This window comes from Chamaea fasciata, unplaced genomic scaffold (genome assembly GCF_029207755.1).
Source record: "Chamaea fasciata isolate MVZ Bird 193981 ecotype frontalis unplaced genomic scaffold, bChaFas1.0.hap1 SCAF_5, whole genome shotgun sequence".
Lineage (NCBI taxonomy): Eukaryota > Metazoa > Chordata > Aves > Passeriformes > Sylviidae > Chamaea > Chamaea fasciata.
In genome coordinates, this window is record NW_027094090.1 from 39,074,983 (window position 1) to 39,092,885 (window position 17,903).

Consider the following 17,903-nt stretch of genomic DNA (forward strand, 5'->3'; position numbering starts at 1 on the left):
GTCCTGTGACAAACAGTTGTGCACACATACACAGTCACACAAAATCAAATATTCAATTTTAAGAGACTTCATGGGTACATTTAATTCTATTTACTGGGAGTGAAATGCATTCATCAAACAAAATTTTAAACTCAAACCACTTATCCACTAAATTAAATTTTACTGAGCACAGATGTTAAAAATGTTAATAATTGTGTATTTCTTTCTAAGAAAAGCAAAGTTTGCCATCAAAGGTAATCAAATTCATGCTGACAGTGATCAAGCACTGAACACAAATAATGCCTTCCACAAAAAAATTGAAAGATCTCTCTTCTTGGACAGTTGTCAGGAAGACAAATCTTGATAGTCATTATCAGTATTTCCCTCCAAGAGCAGAAGTTAGGCAACTCAAAGCAGGGATGCCCAAGCAACTATAGCCAAGCAACTTTACCTGGCTCATAGCCAATTTACAGCCACCCTCCATCCCTTTGGTCTTACATCAGTGAGTGCTATCTCTTAGCTTCCTGATTTCTTAGGGGCAAAAAGGACCACGATTGCACTTGAAGGCACTTTCCAAAAGCAGCAGTACTGGATAGTGCACATACAGTACAGCTGAATCAGATTTGCATGTGCAGATCCTTTGGCACAGTAAAACCCACTGAACATGCATGGGTCAGCAGCACTATACCAACAGACACACATTTATTAAATTTGCTCACATGGCAGGAGAGGAGGAAGATCTTAGAACAGAAACCTATGTTGCTAAAACAACATCTTATCACATAGCCCATTCCATGAGAAATTCAGACTCCACTGTTCTAGAACTGCTGTTCTACTAAAAATACAAATCCATACAATGTAACAAAAAGCTAGCAATCTCATTTTTATCAAAACAAACCCTTGAGTGTAGTTAAAGCCTCCAGTTATACCAGACAAGAACATCTTGTGAGTGATAATATTTTATATATATATATATATATATATATATATATATATATATATATATATATAATATTAATAACATTATATATATAATGTTATTATCACTCAAACTCAGAAGTTACCATGAAGATGAATGAAAAAGTTACTATACAGAGTAGGGGTTTTTCCAACCTGCAATAATATATATAGAAAAGTGCAATTAAAGCAATTAAGACCACAAAGTCAAGCAATTCAGAACAGATCACAACGTCCCAGACCTACGCAACTTTCATTCAAACTCATGATACTGCCTTTCCCAACAACATGATATATTTCTCCATATCTCTTAAGTGGAACACAAAGAACAGTACTCAGTAATGCTCAATATTCTGCATTTGCTAGCTCTTCTCGAAGTGGACACATGCCTTAATTACTTAGTTATTAACATACTCAAACTGCTCTGAATACAGGCCCATATTGCTAGAAATTACCTGAATGATTGCCTGATCACGTGTGGCCATGAAAACATGAAATTCCTGTGTTCCTGTTTTCTTCACATAGGTCACAGAAATCACCCTCGTCTCCCAAGCCATGGGAGCCATGGCAGATGGTAACTGAAGCACCTGGTTCATGTCATGACCTGCACAGAGCAGCAAATTCCCTACAACTAATGTCACTTACAAAACACTGCACACCCATACAAAACTGAGTCAAGGTGCAAATGTATTTTAAAAATTAGTGATCTTTTAATACTTAACATTGAATTTGAACACTTCTAACCTAATTTTTATGCAAACGCTTTTAGACATACAGTCAGATTTCCTCGTGAGTTTTCTACTGCAGTCACTATTATAGCTTAAGTGCTTTGTGGATACTAATGACTGCTTTTATACCATCTCTGTGAAGTGCATCACATTTCACCTGCAAATAGAAAACCCAAGATGAGTATTAGCAGGTACTTAACTCTCAAATATTAGAGTCATATAACCTGATTGGGCAGAATTACTTATGACTTCCAAACTCAAATATACATCACCATAATTAACATATTTCTCTACTTGAATCACATTTACTTCCTTACTTTTAAAAACAATAGCATATTATAATCATGTTAATATGCAAAATAACTCTTGGCGTAACATCTAAAAAACGTAGTGCTGAAAAGAAAACATGTTCAATACATTTAGGCATGCCTAGTGTAGCACAATCACATCTTCTCTATGGATGGAAATTAACATCAAGCAACATCATGGCAAAATACTTACTAAAGATTATTTACTTCTCTTGAATGCATGCACACAGTTCTTTGCAAGAACTATGTGAAACCTAGATGCCAGACACCTTTGAAAAGCCATGCATGAATAGGCATGAATATTATTACCATATACTTTGGATAATAAACATAATAGTAAAATGATGTTGTATGATATTAGATAAATGACAAGCCAGAAAAGGCAAAATAGGCAAGAAGTGCAACTTGAGTTGACTGGCTTGTCTGGCAATATATTCTCAGCACAAGATTCAAGTACAGAACTCTGGGGAAGCTTGTGTCAAGTAGGTTTTCAGCTGTCGTTCTGAAAGGAGATGCATGTAACAGATTCAGATCCCTGCATTTCTCACAGTCTGCCACAAAGCTAAGAAATTTTATTCCTTACCTTTATTTATTGCTTTCAGCAAAGCTTATAAGGTGCCCCTCAAACATTTATAGTTTTTTAACACTGATATATATCCTTGCTTCCAAAAATTTCAATAAGTTAGGTCAAATTTAAAGAATAGTATAGAAGCAAACAGAACTACACTTCTGTAGAAATATCTTTGGACCACGTTCCTTTTAGAAAGTACCTGTAATGTTTTGGTGAAATGTTAAGCCTTTTTAGAACACAAGCTTAAAAAAAGATCAGATGTGGTATTCCTTCAATTTTCAAAGGCGTTTAAATGACTTACAACTAAATGCACAAGGCATAACTAAAGGGTCATGTTAATAAATCAAGTTTTGATTACTTTGCCAGCCACCTAACCTATTCATACTGAAGTTACTACAATGAACCCAACCTACTATGACACAATTTCATAATTGTACCATTAATGCAAATTATGTAGACATTTCATCCTATCCTCACCTCCAATCAACAAGGATTCTTTCAAAGGTACTGGGTAATTTCTACGCTAAATTGAATGATTATCCAAGCATCTATCGCAAGCTAATCTCTTGCAGAGAACAAAAAAATGCATTGCTGCTACAGAGAGGAGAGCAAATCAAGACACGGCAATACTATTGTGTATTTAAGTCACTGCCCTGAGCTGAAAACTAGGGCAGCTTTGCCTTCTCTTGTCTTGGATTAACAGCTCCACAGGAATTCAGTACTGGGATCAAGCTTTAGTCTGTCTACTAATGGACATAATTTGTACTTACTGCAAGAATATAATACAACTTACAGCCTAACAAGGTTAAGTGCTACAAATGAAGTGACTTTTTTTTTTGTCTAGCAAATCCATTCTGAGTTTGTGACTGCAATTCAGTGTGGATGTTTAACTGCCTAAAATGTATCTCACAAAGCTGTGTCTTGCATAAAATAATTTTGTAAGATTCAACATCCTAATTTCTTGAATTTCCTGTTCGTGTACATGCTAAGACTAATACAGAGAGAGCAAGAAATGTACATTACAATTGCATACACAAAGCAAGTTAATGGTTGGAACAAAATAACTGCCATTTCCAACTGAAGTGCAAGGGTCTTGAATGACACTCTGGGCTTTATAGCAATACATAATATGCAATTAGGTACAGCAAAACAGTTGTCATGTCTTAAAAAAAAAGAGTGAGTCATCTCATAATGGGGTCCCAGGCTTCATAATGCTTGAGAGGCAATTTTCCTCTACTAGTTTCATACCAGCACTACAAATACCACAACAGGTTTCTAGCAAATGACTGCAGAGAGATCTTTGGCAATCAGTACAGATGCAAAAGATACTGGTAACTGTGATAGTTATGATTTGCTTCTGCCTAACAATAATAAAGATCAGCATTCCCTTTCTACAGTAAGATACTCTAAATCATTCTAGTATTTTTAATTACCTTTCAGTTGAAGGGTTCATAGTATTAGTTTCACATAGGCTGAAGTTCAGTATCTAAGTGACTCAGAATTTCCTCTTTCCATGCCCGCAGGCACAAAAATCACAAAAATCTCACTCTAATTGATTACTATTTTCATGATATGATAGTAGTAAAAAATCATCCTGACATGTCTGGGTCAAGTTTTCCAGGGAGAGGAAAGGATTCAGTTCATCCAGCAGGACCCTTTTTGTCCTCAATGAGGAAAGAAACACACATCTAGAACTCAATAACCCCCACCCTCATGCCAATGACAAAAGTAATTTTGAAGTTCTCAAATGCCTTTTTGTCTCTTGATGCTTTTGACAATACGTATTTACTCAGCTCCCATATATTAAACATCAGTTATTCACAGCTGATAATTTTTTTGCAATGGACTCATTCAGTGCACAGAACAACTAGCATTCACAGACACTACAACACTTGAAGTAAAACACAAGTAGAAAGGAACCACAGGTAACATAAAACAAAGGATTTCAAACCCTTTCCAAGGTATTGAGAATGATACTTCCGCATTATTATAGCATAACTGCCAAAAAACAGCCCGTTGTAATTAAAAGGTTTTAATGGACAGAGGACCTATACATGTGTCTCTCACTGCAAGGCTTTATGCTAGTTTTGAATTGATCTTCTCAGCTTTCCCAATTGGCTCTCCAATTTTCCAAGAACACCATAAGGTGACCCACACATCGCAACATACTACCATGCTCAAGTATCACTTTTGTAACGACTCAGAGGTTATGTTAACCCTACTGCCACAGGATTACATGAAGAAGGGCACATATTTGGGGAATACTTTAGGAGTTCAGATGCACAAACAACTGAATTCCAAGAGGCACATGACCATGGTATCAGCAAACCTGAATGCTTTGATACAACAGCATTGCATATGGTGTTTTTTGGTAGGGGTTTTTTGAGTATTAGCTAATAGTAACATCTTTTCCACATTCTGGAACTCAGAAAGTCTTCTAAAAAACTTAAAACGAAATCTTCATTAAAAAAATTGGCTTTTCCAGCCAAATCTTGTAGGTTTTTTGATGCAAGCTTTCTGTACAGCACATAAATACTAATACCATTTTCAATTAAGGCATGTTCACTACTTGGAACATATCATTTCTATCCACCTGCAAGAAAGACACTGCTATCAAATAGTGTTGCACTATTTTTAATTTTGCCATCTCTGCTAAACAAGAGATAGATATCTATAATTACCAGACACTGAAGATTTTTAGATAAAGTAGAAACTTTAGTAACCTCTAAATAGTAGTTTTAACAATGCTTGTCCTTAGCATTACAGATTTTTAGTTCATTTGTAAAATTTCTAAGCTTACGGATCTATGATTTATCACCATCAGTCTGCATCCCCATACACATGGCTGGAGCAGCCCACAGGACTGTAACTCACAAGATCAGAACAACTGAAGAATGGAATTTTAGTCCTGTTAAGAACAGGAGGAAAATCAAGCAAGAAAGTCAGAGTCAGATATAACACTCGTGTCTGGCAGCTGATTTAATGTTGAGCCACCTGGTGAGGTGTGGCTTTCTACATTATCTTTTGCTAAAGTTAAAGAACAAATTCTTTGATTGTAATAGTTTTTCAGTGCTTGTAACATTGCCAGACCTACCATCTTCTATATTGTCAATATAAAATAATTCAGGAGGTGATTTCAGTCAAATAGCTCTGCTTCAGGGAAAATACTCAAGTCTGTTGTATTTTTAGATCTATTCTTAAACAAACCTGGTATGTCTGTGCTTTGGATGAAGAATGTTAAATTCAGCCAGAGTTTTCAAAGAATGTACATATTGCCTAAGAAAATGAGACCCACAACCTCTGACAATATTAAACTGGAACTAAAACAATCAGATTAAGGACTGGAAAGAAAACCTTACTCAGCAACGTATTTCCTCATCAAATATGAAGTCAATACCATTTTATTTACCACATTCACAACAATTATGTATTTACAAATTTCATTAAATTATAATAAGAATGGACAAGGGAGGGGAAATAGCTATAAGTACAGAAATGTATTTATTCTGCTTAGTACATGGAAGTAAAAGATATACTGGTCAATGGCAACTTAAAATGAGTACTTACATCTACAACATAAGCCCTACTTTTTAAAAGAGTATTAGCCTTGCACAGAGCAGAATCAAAAGGAAATTAAGTCACCAAAGCTGAAATAACACTGCTGTCAAATTCTGTTCAAAATGGTCAAGTTCTAAGTCTTCTAAGAAGAAGCGAATTGACAGAGCCAGTAGTAAACTGATTAACTCTTAGTAGCTCCACCTTCGTGAGGCTCCATCTGTTCTGTACATGTGCCACCCTGGGCCTTTGCCAGATCCAAGACCTGTAACTCTATTCTGTATTGTCAGTAACAGGACATGCCTGCTGTGCTCTGTCAACAAGGAAATAGCGCCTGTTGGAATAGAGAGATGACAAACTTGGAAATGTAGAATACAATTAATAAACACAATTTGGTAAATAAAAACTGAGATTGCTAATCAAGAAGGATAGAGAATTTGGATGAGAAAAAAAGAGGGCACGGGAATATAACCCAAGCATTATACAATACCACTAGAGGAAACTAAAAATTATAACTTTTGGAATATCTGTCAAAGAAGTGAAAACAGAGTGAACACCGTCAGAAAGAGTCTTACAAACAACTGGGAAAAAAAGCATAAAAATTTTTCAGCATGATGGCTTCTGACAAATCTGCAAAGATAAACACATCTGGTTATATGAGGCATACTCAGAGGAGACAGTCACTTTGCAGAAATACTTTTGATGTTCACCATGGAAAAGAACGGTAAGTGTGTCATATCAGAGCACTCCTTCTGGAGAACAGTCTATTTACAGCAGAAGCACTGTTAGAATGTGAAAAAAAGCTAATAAAAGAAATTTTAAAATGTCACCTGCCAGAATGAGGCAGCTATTTACTCCTTGAGCTTTGAAGAAACCACTGATGTTACTGAAAAATGTAATAGCTGAACTAACCGAGATCAAATGAAACTTCTCATTTATAACTGCCCTAGTACCACGGCGTACCATAAACATCATCCTCAAGAAGCTTCTTAAACACAGTAGTATAGAGGAGTAAACTTGATATTTATACTGGATAAAGTGTTGCTAGTAGGTCTAGAACAATTAAGGATTATGGTATCATGAGGAAGAGTCACCATGGCATTTCTAGAACAGTTGCACTTCACAAATCTCATACAGCTTTTTTAAGTCACAAAAACATGTCCAGGGCAGGAATTTGATTGACAGCATAGTGCATTTCAAAGGCACTCCCCAAAACCTCCTAAAGAAAGTAATCTCCTCTTGGAATAAAAGAAAACATCCTGTGAATAAATCACGGGTGAAAAGGCAGGAAATAATGGTGGACTCCGATGGTCAGCTCTCACAGTGAATGGAACAACCAGAACAGTGTTACAGGAACCTGTGCAGAAACCTGTGCTTTTCCATGTATTTGGGGAGGAGATGTCCACAGATGCTATTCAGAACAGAAAAGATAAAGATCAACTGTAAAAACATGCAGGAGTCCTTTATTGGGAGTGACTGGGAGGAGGAACGGGAGATTAAATTTATTGTACATAAGTACAGTGTACATAAGTGAAACAAAAGGTGAACATGTTTCTAAATTTACGCAGGCATTGACCTCTGAGCTTGTTATTCTCACTCCCAGATAACTCCAAAATGTTAAGTTAGATTAGGCATATACACCATAAACTGTAAATTCAATGCTCAGGAGACACATAGGTATCAGGAATTATTAGGAAAGAAACAGAGAACAAAACAAGTCACATCACTAAACCACTCTATGACTGTATGTTGTACTGAATGTTACATTGGTTCTGTTTTTGGGTAGCAAACAAAACGGAGTCAAACTGGAAAGGAGAGAATGTTCTTGAGTAACTCCTCTTTGAGGAACAACCTCAAAAAAATAGAAATCTTCAGCCTAGGGAACAGGCAGCTGAGAGGAGCCATCCTCTCTCTGCAGCACTCAGTCACACAAAGAGGAAGCAGTTATTCCCCATGTCTTCCACTGGGACACTTTGCTGAAATCACATGGAAACATGGAAAATGACAGATTCAGCTTTAACAAAAGGAGACTGATCTTGACATTCCAGGTAATTAGGTTGTAGACTTCTCTGCCTCAGGCTCTTCTCAACGTTAAAGGCATCCATGAGCACATGAAAGACTGGGCAAAATTTTAGAAGGAAAGTGCATCCAGATCCACCAATTCAGCCATGCTACCTCTAGTTACGGATAGCTAGAAAACTACCCATGAGCACCAGGTGCTTGGTTTGTTTGGATGCTTTTCTCCCCGTGCATGTGCTGTTGCCTCTGTTGGAGTCAACAGGCAGAGCTGGATGACCTCAGTTTGTACATGCTGTTAGGTAACAGAAGGAGAAACAAGACTGGTTAAAGAGACTCAGGGCACTCAGGAAAGAGACAGAACATTTGAGACAGGTGGTATAATATGAAGGAGGGTCATACTGGGCATAATTGGCAATGTTTTGATAGTGGGGAAGGGGACTGCAGGAATGAGTGTGGTCAGGGGATTGGAGAGCAATAGCAATAAAAAGAGAGAAAAGGTTTCACAGAGGCAAGGGCTACCCTAGGAGTTTGTGTGTTGGTTTCAATCCTAGAAACAGTAATTAGAAGTCAATTGACAAAATAAATTAGGAAAATGTGTCCTGATTTAGAAGTCTACCTCCAATTAATTGAATATTCTAAATCTATCAGTATTTTTCACTCCAATCTCCCGTTTCTCTTCCCCTCATCAAATAGTAAGTTCTATGATGAACATCAAAACTATTACCTTCAAGACCTCTACAGAAACAGAAGATTCTGTTGTCAGAATCTTTGTCTCAGTAGTGTTAAGTTTGAGGAATTGAACCTCATACCCAGTTTTCAGTAATGTGTCAATTACTGAACCTTAGGGTTTTTTCACGTAGCATATTTTCTACTGTTAAGAATTACAAAGAAGAAAGTAGTACAAGTTTTAAATCTGAGTAAAATGCCAAAATGAACAGTGTTATGATCTCACCTGGAGTAAGTATGAGCAAGAGGTATCTGCACTGGAACTCTCATTTTGTATCGTATTCTGTTGAGTAATAGCATCCTCTTTCTTTCGTTCCTTCTGCCCTGCTTCATCATCTTCATACTCATCAAGGCTCTAAAACAAAAATTATTTATTTATCAGTTACAGCCTTTGTATGTTGCTTCACATGCTTCCCATATTTCACAAAATTCATGCATCAGTGAGTATTTTCAAATATTAATTTCATATTTCAGGAAAGTTTAATTAAATGTTTCAACGCTTTTCTTTCCAACTAACAACTTTTTGTTCATCACCAAAGCAAGAAATAATCAAAACAAGATCCAATTTGACAAAGATTTAGACAAGGCTGTGTGAGTTCAGTGCTAATCCTGCTACGAGCAGGAGCTTGGACTATACCTGAAGTTCCTTCTATTGGAATGATTCCACAACCCTCTCTGCCACATGCAATTGTGTGAGGCAAAAACAGTACCTTTACATGTAAGAGATTTTCAGGAAATCCAGAAAAGACAAAAAAAAAAGTTAATTGTACTCTTCACTCAACAGCTGATCTACTTTGACATAGTGGCACCGACTGAGGTTGAAGTGTCAGTCTCAATCACCCATTTTAGTTTTGGTGCCTGTGGTTTTCATTTTTTCTTTGACAATTTGCCATTGAAAACCAGTGATTTTTAAATTACTTGGACAGTCATTAATTACTCACAGTTTACACTTATATGTAACACTTTGACTCTTCAATACAAATGTTTCATACTAGATTTGCTGAAATAATTTCTTTGAGAGGATTAAGTTTCTAAAGCACTGACTGCTGTCAGACCAGAGACAGGAAAAGTAAGTAGGCAAGTAAATGAAAAAAAAAAAATCATCCCTATTACTGCCTCTGCTCCGGCTCAAAGCCACATTAAGGCCAGGGTAGAAATGCGAGGACTCAACCAGCTTTGGGTTAAGTCAGCTATGTCTAGATCAGTCTATTAATTTAGTGTACACATATTTATAGAAAGAAAAGCCCCTCACAATCTTATGGTTAGAAGACCAACTTACGGCAGACAAAGCTAGAAAACAAAACAAAAAAACTGACCATGACATCACAAGCTCTTTGCTAGCACTCTACATTAGAACAAGAGATGTGTGAAACCTTGTTACAGAAACACAGAAAAATAATCAGTTTAAGACATCAGAAAAAGTTTCTAGATGAATGCACAGTACCTTGAGAAACACAGAACAGGACTAGCAGAAAACAAAGATGAATGTCAAATTATTTCAGTTGAAATTCCTAATGCATGAAAAACAAAGTCAGTATTCTGAGGCTCAGATACTGACAATCTCTGTCATCATCTTACACAAAGGACACAAAACTAGTCAAAAGTACATAATGAGAATGCGGGAATACAGTATGTTTAAGAATAAAACCAGTGTTATTTGCTAGCTGAAAATAGCACTAGTGTATCAAAAACTAACTCCAGCTCCTCCAAAGCAAACATTATGGTGATACAAGTCCTAGCAAACTGGCAAACCAGAAAGGGATATGTTTCCACAAGTGACCCTGAATAAAAGCCATTTAAACTCTCCACAGCAGCGCTCATGACAGCAACACTAATGCAATTTCACTAGTCTATTTCTAACCAACCTTCCAATGCAACTGATGCAGACCTGTTCCTATCACTAAGAAAGGCATACTTAGAAGGTTACTATGGCTAAATCACTGCACATTCAAAAACACTTTCAATGGGTCTTTTCTAATAAAATAATTACAAATATCTAATGTAATTCCTTTAGGTCCATTTATAACAAAGCATTTAAAAAACATTGTCATGGCACATTCTAGGAAATGATCTTTAAATCAACATCATCTACCTTTTATAAACTATAAAGATGAAAAATTTTGATAACATGAACTTAAGTCCTAATTTATCCCATTATCATATTAATCCATTATGAAGTGACACAATAAGATATAATAAGGCCCTACTGCAACAAGAAAGGGAGTGATCTTCACCTCTTACAAAGCCAGCCTTGTTCAGAAAGAACTACGAGGCACACAGAAGACACCATGTAAATTTTAACTAGTGTCATGCAGAAGAAGAATGATACTGTGTTAGAAAACCAGAAACATTTTCAGATTGGTCTTCAGGTCTCCAAATTGTTAAAGCAGAGAATGGAAACAACTTCGTAGTTTCAAGGAAAAACATTCTTTAAGGAGAAAAAAGAAGCTCAAATGCCAATATTGTAGGAAAAAAGTCTTAGTAGTGACTAAGTAGATTAGTGTACCTTTCTCCACAAATTGTCTCCTGCAGATACATGAAAGCTCCTCATAAGCTTTCCAAAGACAATGAGCATTCCAGAAAAATAATTTTTTCTGAATACAATTACATCTGTAATGAAGAATGTTCTTCCCTCTTTTAATATAACAACACCCGGCTGCTAACTATTCTTTTAGCAAATCTGAACAGGAACAAAATCTTGTATGAAAGTTCTAGCAGTATTATTTTAAACTAAACATTTTCAGTTAGGATTTGCCAGCAATGTCCATTCTCAGCCTTTCCTTTCTTCTCAGGAAGGTCCAAAATCACCAAAGTCTGCAAATCAATACCATCAAAAGGTATTCAACCGCCCCAAACAATGCATACTTCCAAGGTTAAAGGCCTTCCTCCCAAGCACAGAACAGCTGGTTAACAGTTAATGTAAATCGAATTCAGAGTGTATAACCTCTGTTGGAACGGCTGTGGGGGCTTGCTCCCCACTCCAGTTCCCTTCACTCTGCAAGTGTCACACCAGCTGAAGCCAGCACAAGTTTGAGTGGTTAGAACCACAGAAGCACCACGTTTTTATGACTTGTAAGCGATGAGATGGAAGACTCACGAGCACAGGGTGAGAGTCACCATCCATGGCTGACATGGCACATTTGGCCAGGGCTGCCAGTGCCTTCCTGCCCTAAAGCAGGTTCGTAGTCACTGTCAGGCTGTGGTTTCCCTAACACAAAGGTTATGCTCCCCCTTCCAAACATGCAGACACACCAACTCACACAATGTTTATAAAATGCAGGCTGAGCACAAACCAACACAGTAACAAATAATGTAATTTAAACCTTTTACTGCCTTTTAGTAAGTTATTAAGCTTCGCTTCAATAACCATTAGCCTTTAAAAGGAAATCCACTTGTTCTGACTCATGACAAAACATGCTTTCTTATTAAAAATATCCTGCTTATGCACTTCAGTTATTGATTGCTAGCATTACTGCCATTTAAGTTCTTAGCTAACTTGTAGAGTAACAAAAATCAATAAAACCACATTTCGGGTTTTGGGTGAGGGTTGATACGTTATTACTGAAAAAACTAAAAATGTTCAAAGTGTTGTTAGACACCTCAAAAACTGGGCTTTTCCAAGCTGCCCTTCAGCTGAAACTGCCTCAGCCCACCAGACATTTCAATCAGCTGGATTACTGTGCTGCTCACATTACAGGCTCTCTCAAATACTGCACTTTGCTGTAAAAGCTAGTTTCACGTCATTGAAAAAGACATAAGTACAGCAATTACTTTCTCTGTCAGCACAGCAGAGAAATGGACTTGTAACCACCAAGGTGTAATTCTGACCCATTATATAATTCTCTCTGTCCATTCCCTTTCCTCTTTTTAATTTTGCCCCTAGGCACATACCATTTCAGATTCTTATTTTTCATTGAAATCATCTGAGTTTTGTATAGCAGATATTCAATGTGACATTCCCACATCTGATCTTAATATAAGGAATCCACAGAAATTCTTTAGGTTCTCTAGGATTTCAGTAAATGTTTGAAGCTGTAGTATAAACATTTTTCTGTAAACCTCTAGTATGGAAAATACAAGCAGAGTAAGATGCTTTCAAAAAGAATCAGACTGAGGAAAGAAACTGCCACCAAGATATCCCCACATTCCAGCACACCACCACCTCCAGTTCAAGGAGACATTGTATGGAGGACACTTCTGGTGTGAAGGACATTCACTGGTGTGCTTCCTATAAATATTTGTGCATTGCTAAGAACAAGCAAAAGTTGGGAAAGGGCTGTCTTTTCCCTGGAAAGAAGCAATATTCCTATCCTCTGCAGATCAGTTTATGAGCATGTATACGCTGCTCTTGTGACAAGAAACCGTGCCGAGTCAAAATGTCCCCGTTCCCATCCCCCATCCTGCACCAACCTGCTTCTGCCTTGGAGTTCTGCTGGCCAAGTACATAACTGAGGGCTTCCCAGTTTATTTCATGAAAGGTCAGTCAGGTTAGTTTCAGCAGTTTTAATTTACTCAATTGATTTTGCCTGGACCAGATACAGGCCCATTCAAGCTATTTATTTCGCAGAACTCCAGGAATAGTTGTGCTACATCAGCTTTTTGAAAATGATGAGCACTTGAGATAATACCATATTGAACCAGTACAGCAAGATGTGCAAGCAGATATGTACTCTCAGTAAAACCCCATGTTCAGCTTCATGTTGGGCAATAAACAGAAACTCTGCATCATGAGCACCATCAGTTATCTTGATGGGCTTTCTTCGCTTAACCATGGTAGTAATGCAGGAGAGGAAACAAATCAAGGCATCTTCCCATTTCCCTGAAACAACAACGAACAATTTAAAAAGGCAATTTTAAAAAGTCACTTTTGCCATAAGGATATTTCCCATGCTGAGAGAAAGTTCAAAGTGCATTATCGACTTCATCTCAAGACATTGTAAAACTGCAAAGGTTTCTATTAAATGTAAGTATTTTCTAAAAGCTTCCACAATAGAAATACAAGACAAGATATAAGAACTGTTTTTAACTCTGAAAAAAACTTATCCAGGCAATTAACTACTGCAACATACATTTTGGGATTCAACATTATCTTTCCCTTGGCTGACCATTCAGAAAAACCTGCAAATAAAAGACAAGTATTTTACACATGATTTCTTTATAATCACTCTTCTTACTGCAACACTAAGAATCAAATGCCTCTTGCTTTACTATGCACAACTTTGATACCAGCTAAACACCATCTTCCTACCTGTTTGCATAGTATCAAATCCTTCTGTCACCACCTCTCCTCAAAGCTCTATGGTTTAAGATTATATAACTTTCCCCCTCTGAAACACTTATTTTAATCATATTTGTAACACACTTTTATTACACTGTTCAGACAGCACCCAAAATATTTAAGTAAAACATGTTTAGAGTAATAAAATCTTTTTATTGGAATAACTGCTTTTATTGGAATAATTGCTTATAATTTTGGGAAAATTCCATCTTTTTTCACTCTGCAAGCCTTTCATCACACTTCACTTGCTGAAGTGCTTTTCTTTCCAAGTTGAAAACTATTCCTATAGAGGTGAAAAGAGATAACGTTATTCCTATGAACTGTCTAAAACCTTCAAACAGTTTTATCAATTGCCCAGCTAAAGATTAAATTTTTTTTAAGACTTCAATTGTCACATTAAGAGAGTCCAGAAAAGGACACTGAACTCCAACACCTTATCCTCATGATTTTTGTGCACTTCTAAAAGTCTACCTCTCTAACTGGAGCAGTCCAATATCAACCATTAGTATAATCACAAGCATGGATTTTTAACATAGAAGAGTAAAGGCAGGAATGTTTGGTATCTGAGATCAAAAGAGATCCCAGGACAACAATGGGTCAGTGCCCAGCAGGTGGGCCAGAGCACAGCTGACTGCAGCCATAGGATTTGCTCATCCTTGACCATGCTGCCAACAAAGCAATTCTAGAAGACAAGCATCACCTAGAGATGAGTGAAATGCACATCTTGCTCTACAAAACTCACAGCATTCCTGATTATAAGTCACATTTACATTTTTTTTGAACTCTATCCTTTTCTCACCCATAATAAGAATTTATAAGTACCTACTTTGTACATTCAATTATATTCCAGAGCAAATACAATTTAAAGTCTCAAAATCCTCTTAGAAATGTTTCTGGAAAAAAACCCAGCATATTTGTCTGTATTAAGAGCAAAATAACAAAGTATTTCAAATTCTTTTAAAGCTTTATGTAAAACATCAACTGCATCAACACCAGAATGTCAATTATCCCTCATTATAATAACAAAAAGCAGCAATGTTAGCAATGTTTGCAGTTTGTTATTCATCCAAATACACTGTTTGGTCACCAGTGTTTTCAAACATACCACAAGAATGAGTTCAAAAGTCAAATGTTTAACTTAAACTAATTGCCAAAAACTCCTTTATCACAAGGCTTGTCAAGAATGATTGGTGGATATGCTTAATTTAACTACTTAGTACATGATATTAAAGTCACAGAGTAAAATTCCAGGGATACAAGAAAGCTTGTCTTGCAAAAGACAAGCTATCTAGCATTATTAAAATCTTTCTAGAAAAGGGAGAGACATAATAAAAATTATGGATTGGCAAACTCTCAGAATTAAGCACTGAACTATTTAACGCTGAACTCACTGTTAGCATTTTAAAGCCCTTCTGACTGATCAACGCCTAAGAACAGAAGCATCAAGCAGCAACAATGACTGAGGATCCTTATGCAATGACATGCTTACACCTGTTCCATGGGGAAGTTACTATATTAATAGAATCATGACTCATCCAGAAGAAACCCCAATCCCATGCTCTAAAAAAGAAAATGTAAATCAACATCAAATAAAGGGTCTATGAAAAAAGCAGCCAAATCCACCAAATGCTTGTTGGTATGATCTGACTTTCAGAACTATAGGGTCCTTATATAGAACATCTCTGCGTGCTGAGAGTGAAAATAAACATCCCACTCCTCATTCAAATTTTGCACACTGCTCCTTACTTCTATTTTGATAGCAGTAACATGTCTTTACCCTCCTCTGCTGATGGTGGACATCTGGTACACAGTCAATAAAAGCTACATCCTCTACACAGAAATCATTAATAGTGTTGAACACATGAATCTAAAAGTTACAGAAATGGTCCCAATCTCCACACAGAGAAGTGGAGCCAGCCACCAAAACAGTCTCATTAACCTCCTAATTAACTCTCTGAAATGACACATCCTATCTGAAACAAAGATGGCAAATCAGTGGTTGAGCACAAGAAATTTGGTGAAACAAAGTTTGCCTGGTTCAGCCGGGGAGAAATATGATCTGTTAATCATATTTGCACCATTCACAAACTATTTATCAGTTTGCATCATGCCAGAGATGTTAGGAAACAACATTCACAGACTGCAAGAGCAGAAGAGAGGATTCTTCCTGGATGTACAGAAAACAAGTGATCATTTACACGCTTGATGCCCACCTGTGCTGTATTTTCCATTAAACTTGCTCCTGTGTTAGGTAAGATTTTAGGAGATGTTGGTACTTGAGGGCATCAACAGCTGAACAAATGCCACTCAAACAGATAATGGAGTAAAAATATCTAACCACCATCACTTTGACTTTCACTGCCATGTATTTCTGACAAAAGTCAGCAAACAGAAACAGTGCTCCAAATGAGAGAAAGCTGTATTGTCATGTAGCAAAAGACCACACAGATTGAGCACCCTTCTCTTTAAAGCCAGAGAAACAGGGAGAGAAAAAAATCTCGGTGAAGATTAGCATGCCATTTTCAAAAGAGAATTATTCCCTTTAATGTGACCATATAACACAGAAGAATGTTCTCTCCCCCAGTACATCTATGGTGCTTCTGAAGAGAAATACAGATGAGATCAGTACTTGAAGAATGTTCTAAAAGGAGACCAAACAGGTTAATCAGTAGAACAGTATTTCTAACTGTCCTGTTCCCTAAAGCATACAGTTTGTAGCCATTTATAATATCTGAATATCAAGTTCCATTTAATTTTTTAATTTTTTTTAATGCAGTGCCTTCATAGGATTCTGCTCTCTTGTCTAATAGGCTAGTTGTCATTTTTCTAATTCTACTCACTGACTCTCATTCAATGTTTACATACAGTGGGTGTGGGATTGGTCAAACTAAACAAAGGCAAAATAGCTGATGAAAACCAACTGAGCACAGGCAAGCCAGGACAACAGACTCAGAACCCAAAGGGAAAAAAGAAAACTTGGGCACAATACTTTCTTGAGAGTTTTACTATACTTCTCGTTTAGGAGAGATCTTCTCAATCTACGGAAAAACTGATAAAAATATCAATCAGATTTTCTGCTCTCCCAGATGCTTCTTTTGAGTCCTAATACAAGTAAGTGTACTAACCAGACAGAGATGGTGTCTACACTCAGCCGTGGGCAGAAAGGGAAAAGTAGCACAGAAAAAGCACTTCAAATAGGATAGGCACTTATCTGGATGAAAAAAAGTATGTTTGAATTTGATTTCCAAGGCAATAAACAAGCACTTTTGATGGACTCAGCACTGCTGTCAGCAATAGACAGCACTGATCAAAACAGTGCAGGCAGAAAAAGCACTTCAGTACCAGTACTGGGATTGAAGCCTCCCTAGGACAGATACAACCAGATAAGATCAAAAAAATTTAAAGCTGTTGCTGAAGTCAGTATTTTAACTATTTCTTGGGAGAACACCTTATACCTACAAACTAATCCTAGTGACAATTCTGTGAAGCTGTTTCCCAAGCCAGACTTCCAAAATCACTCTTTAGTTCTGTATTTGGAGGGAAGTCCTCTTCCTTGGGTGCACTCCCAGCACTTTTTTAATAAATAAATCAATGTCCAAGGATCTTGATTGAAATCCAGTCCAGGTTCTCATAGGGCAATCTCACATGCTAACAGCTAAGAGTCTTCTGTTACCTCCACTCGTATCCTTGCTTCTTACGAAACTGCGGGGAAACTGCGTTCAGAAATCAAAGAAATCAAATACCTAGTGCTGGCAGGTATGTGCACATTGTGTTTCTGACAG

The 17,903-nt window shown here is 37.0% G+C and overlaps 1 protein-coding gene across 1 annotated transcript in view; it reads right to left on the minus strand.

The window, feature by feature from the left end:
• Window positions 1–17,903, minus strand: part of PAWR (pro-apoptotic WT1 regulator) — a 74,149-nt gene that overhangs the window by 26,871 nt on the left and 29,375 nt on the right. Inside the window, 1 exon segment of the mRNA XM_066183299.1 lies at window positions 9,070–9,198. Within this exon segment, the coding sequence (XP_066039396.1) occupies window positions 9,070–9,198 (129 nt within the window).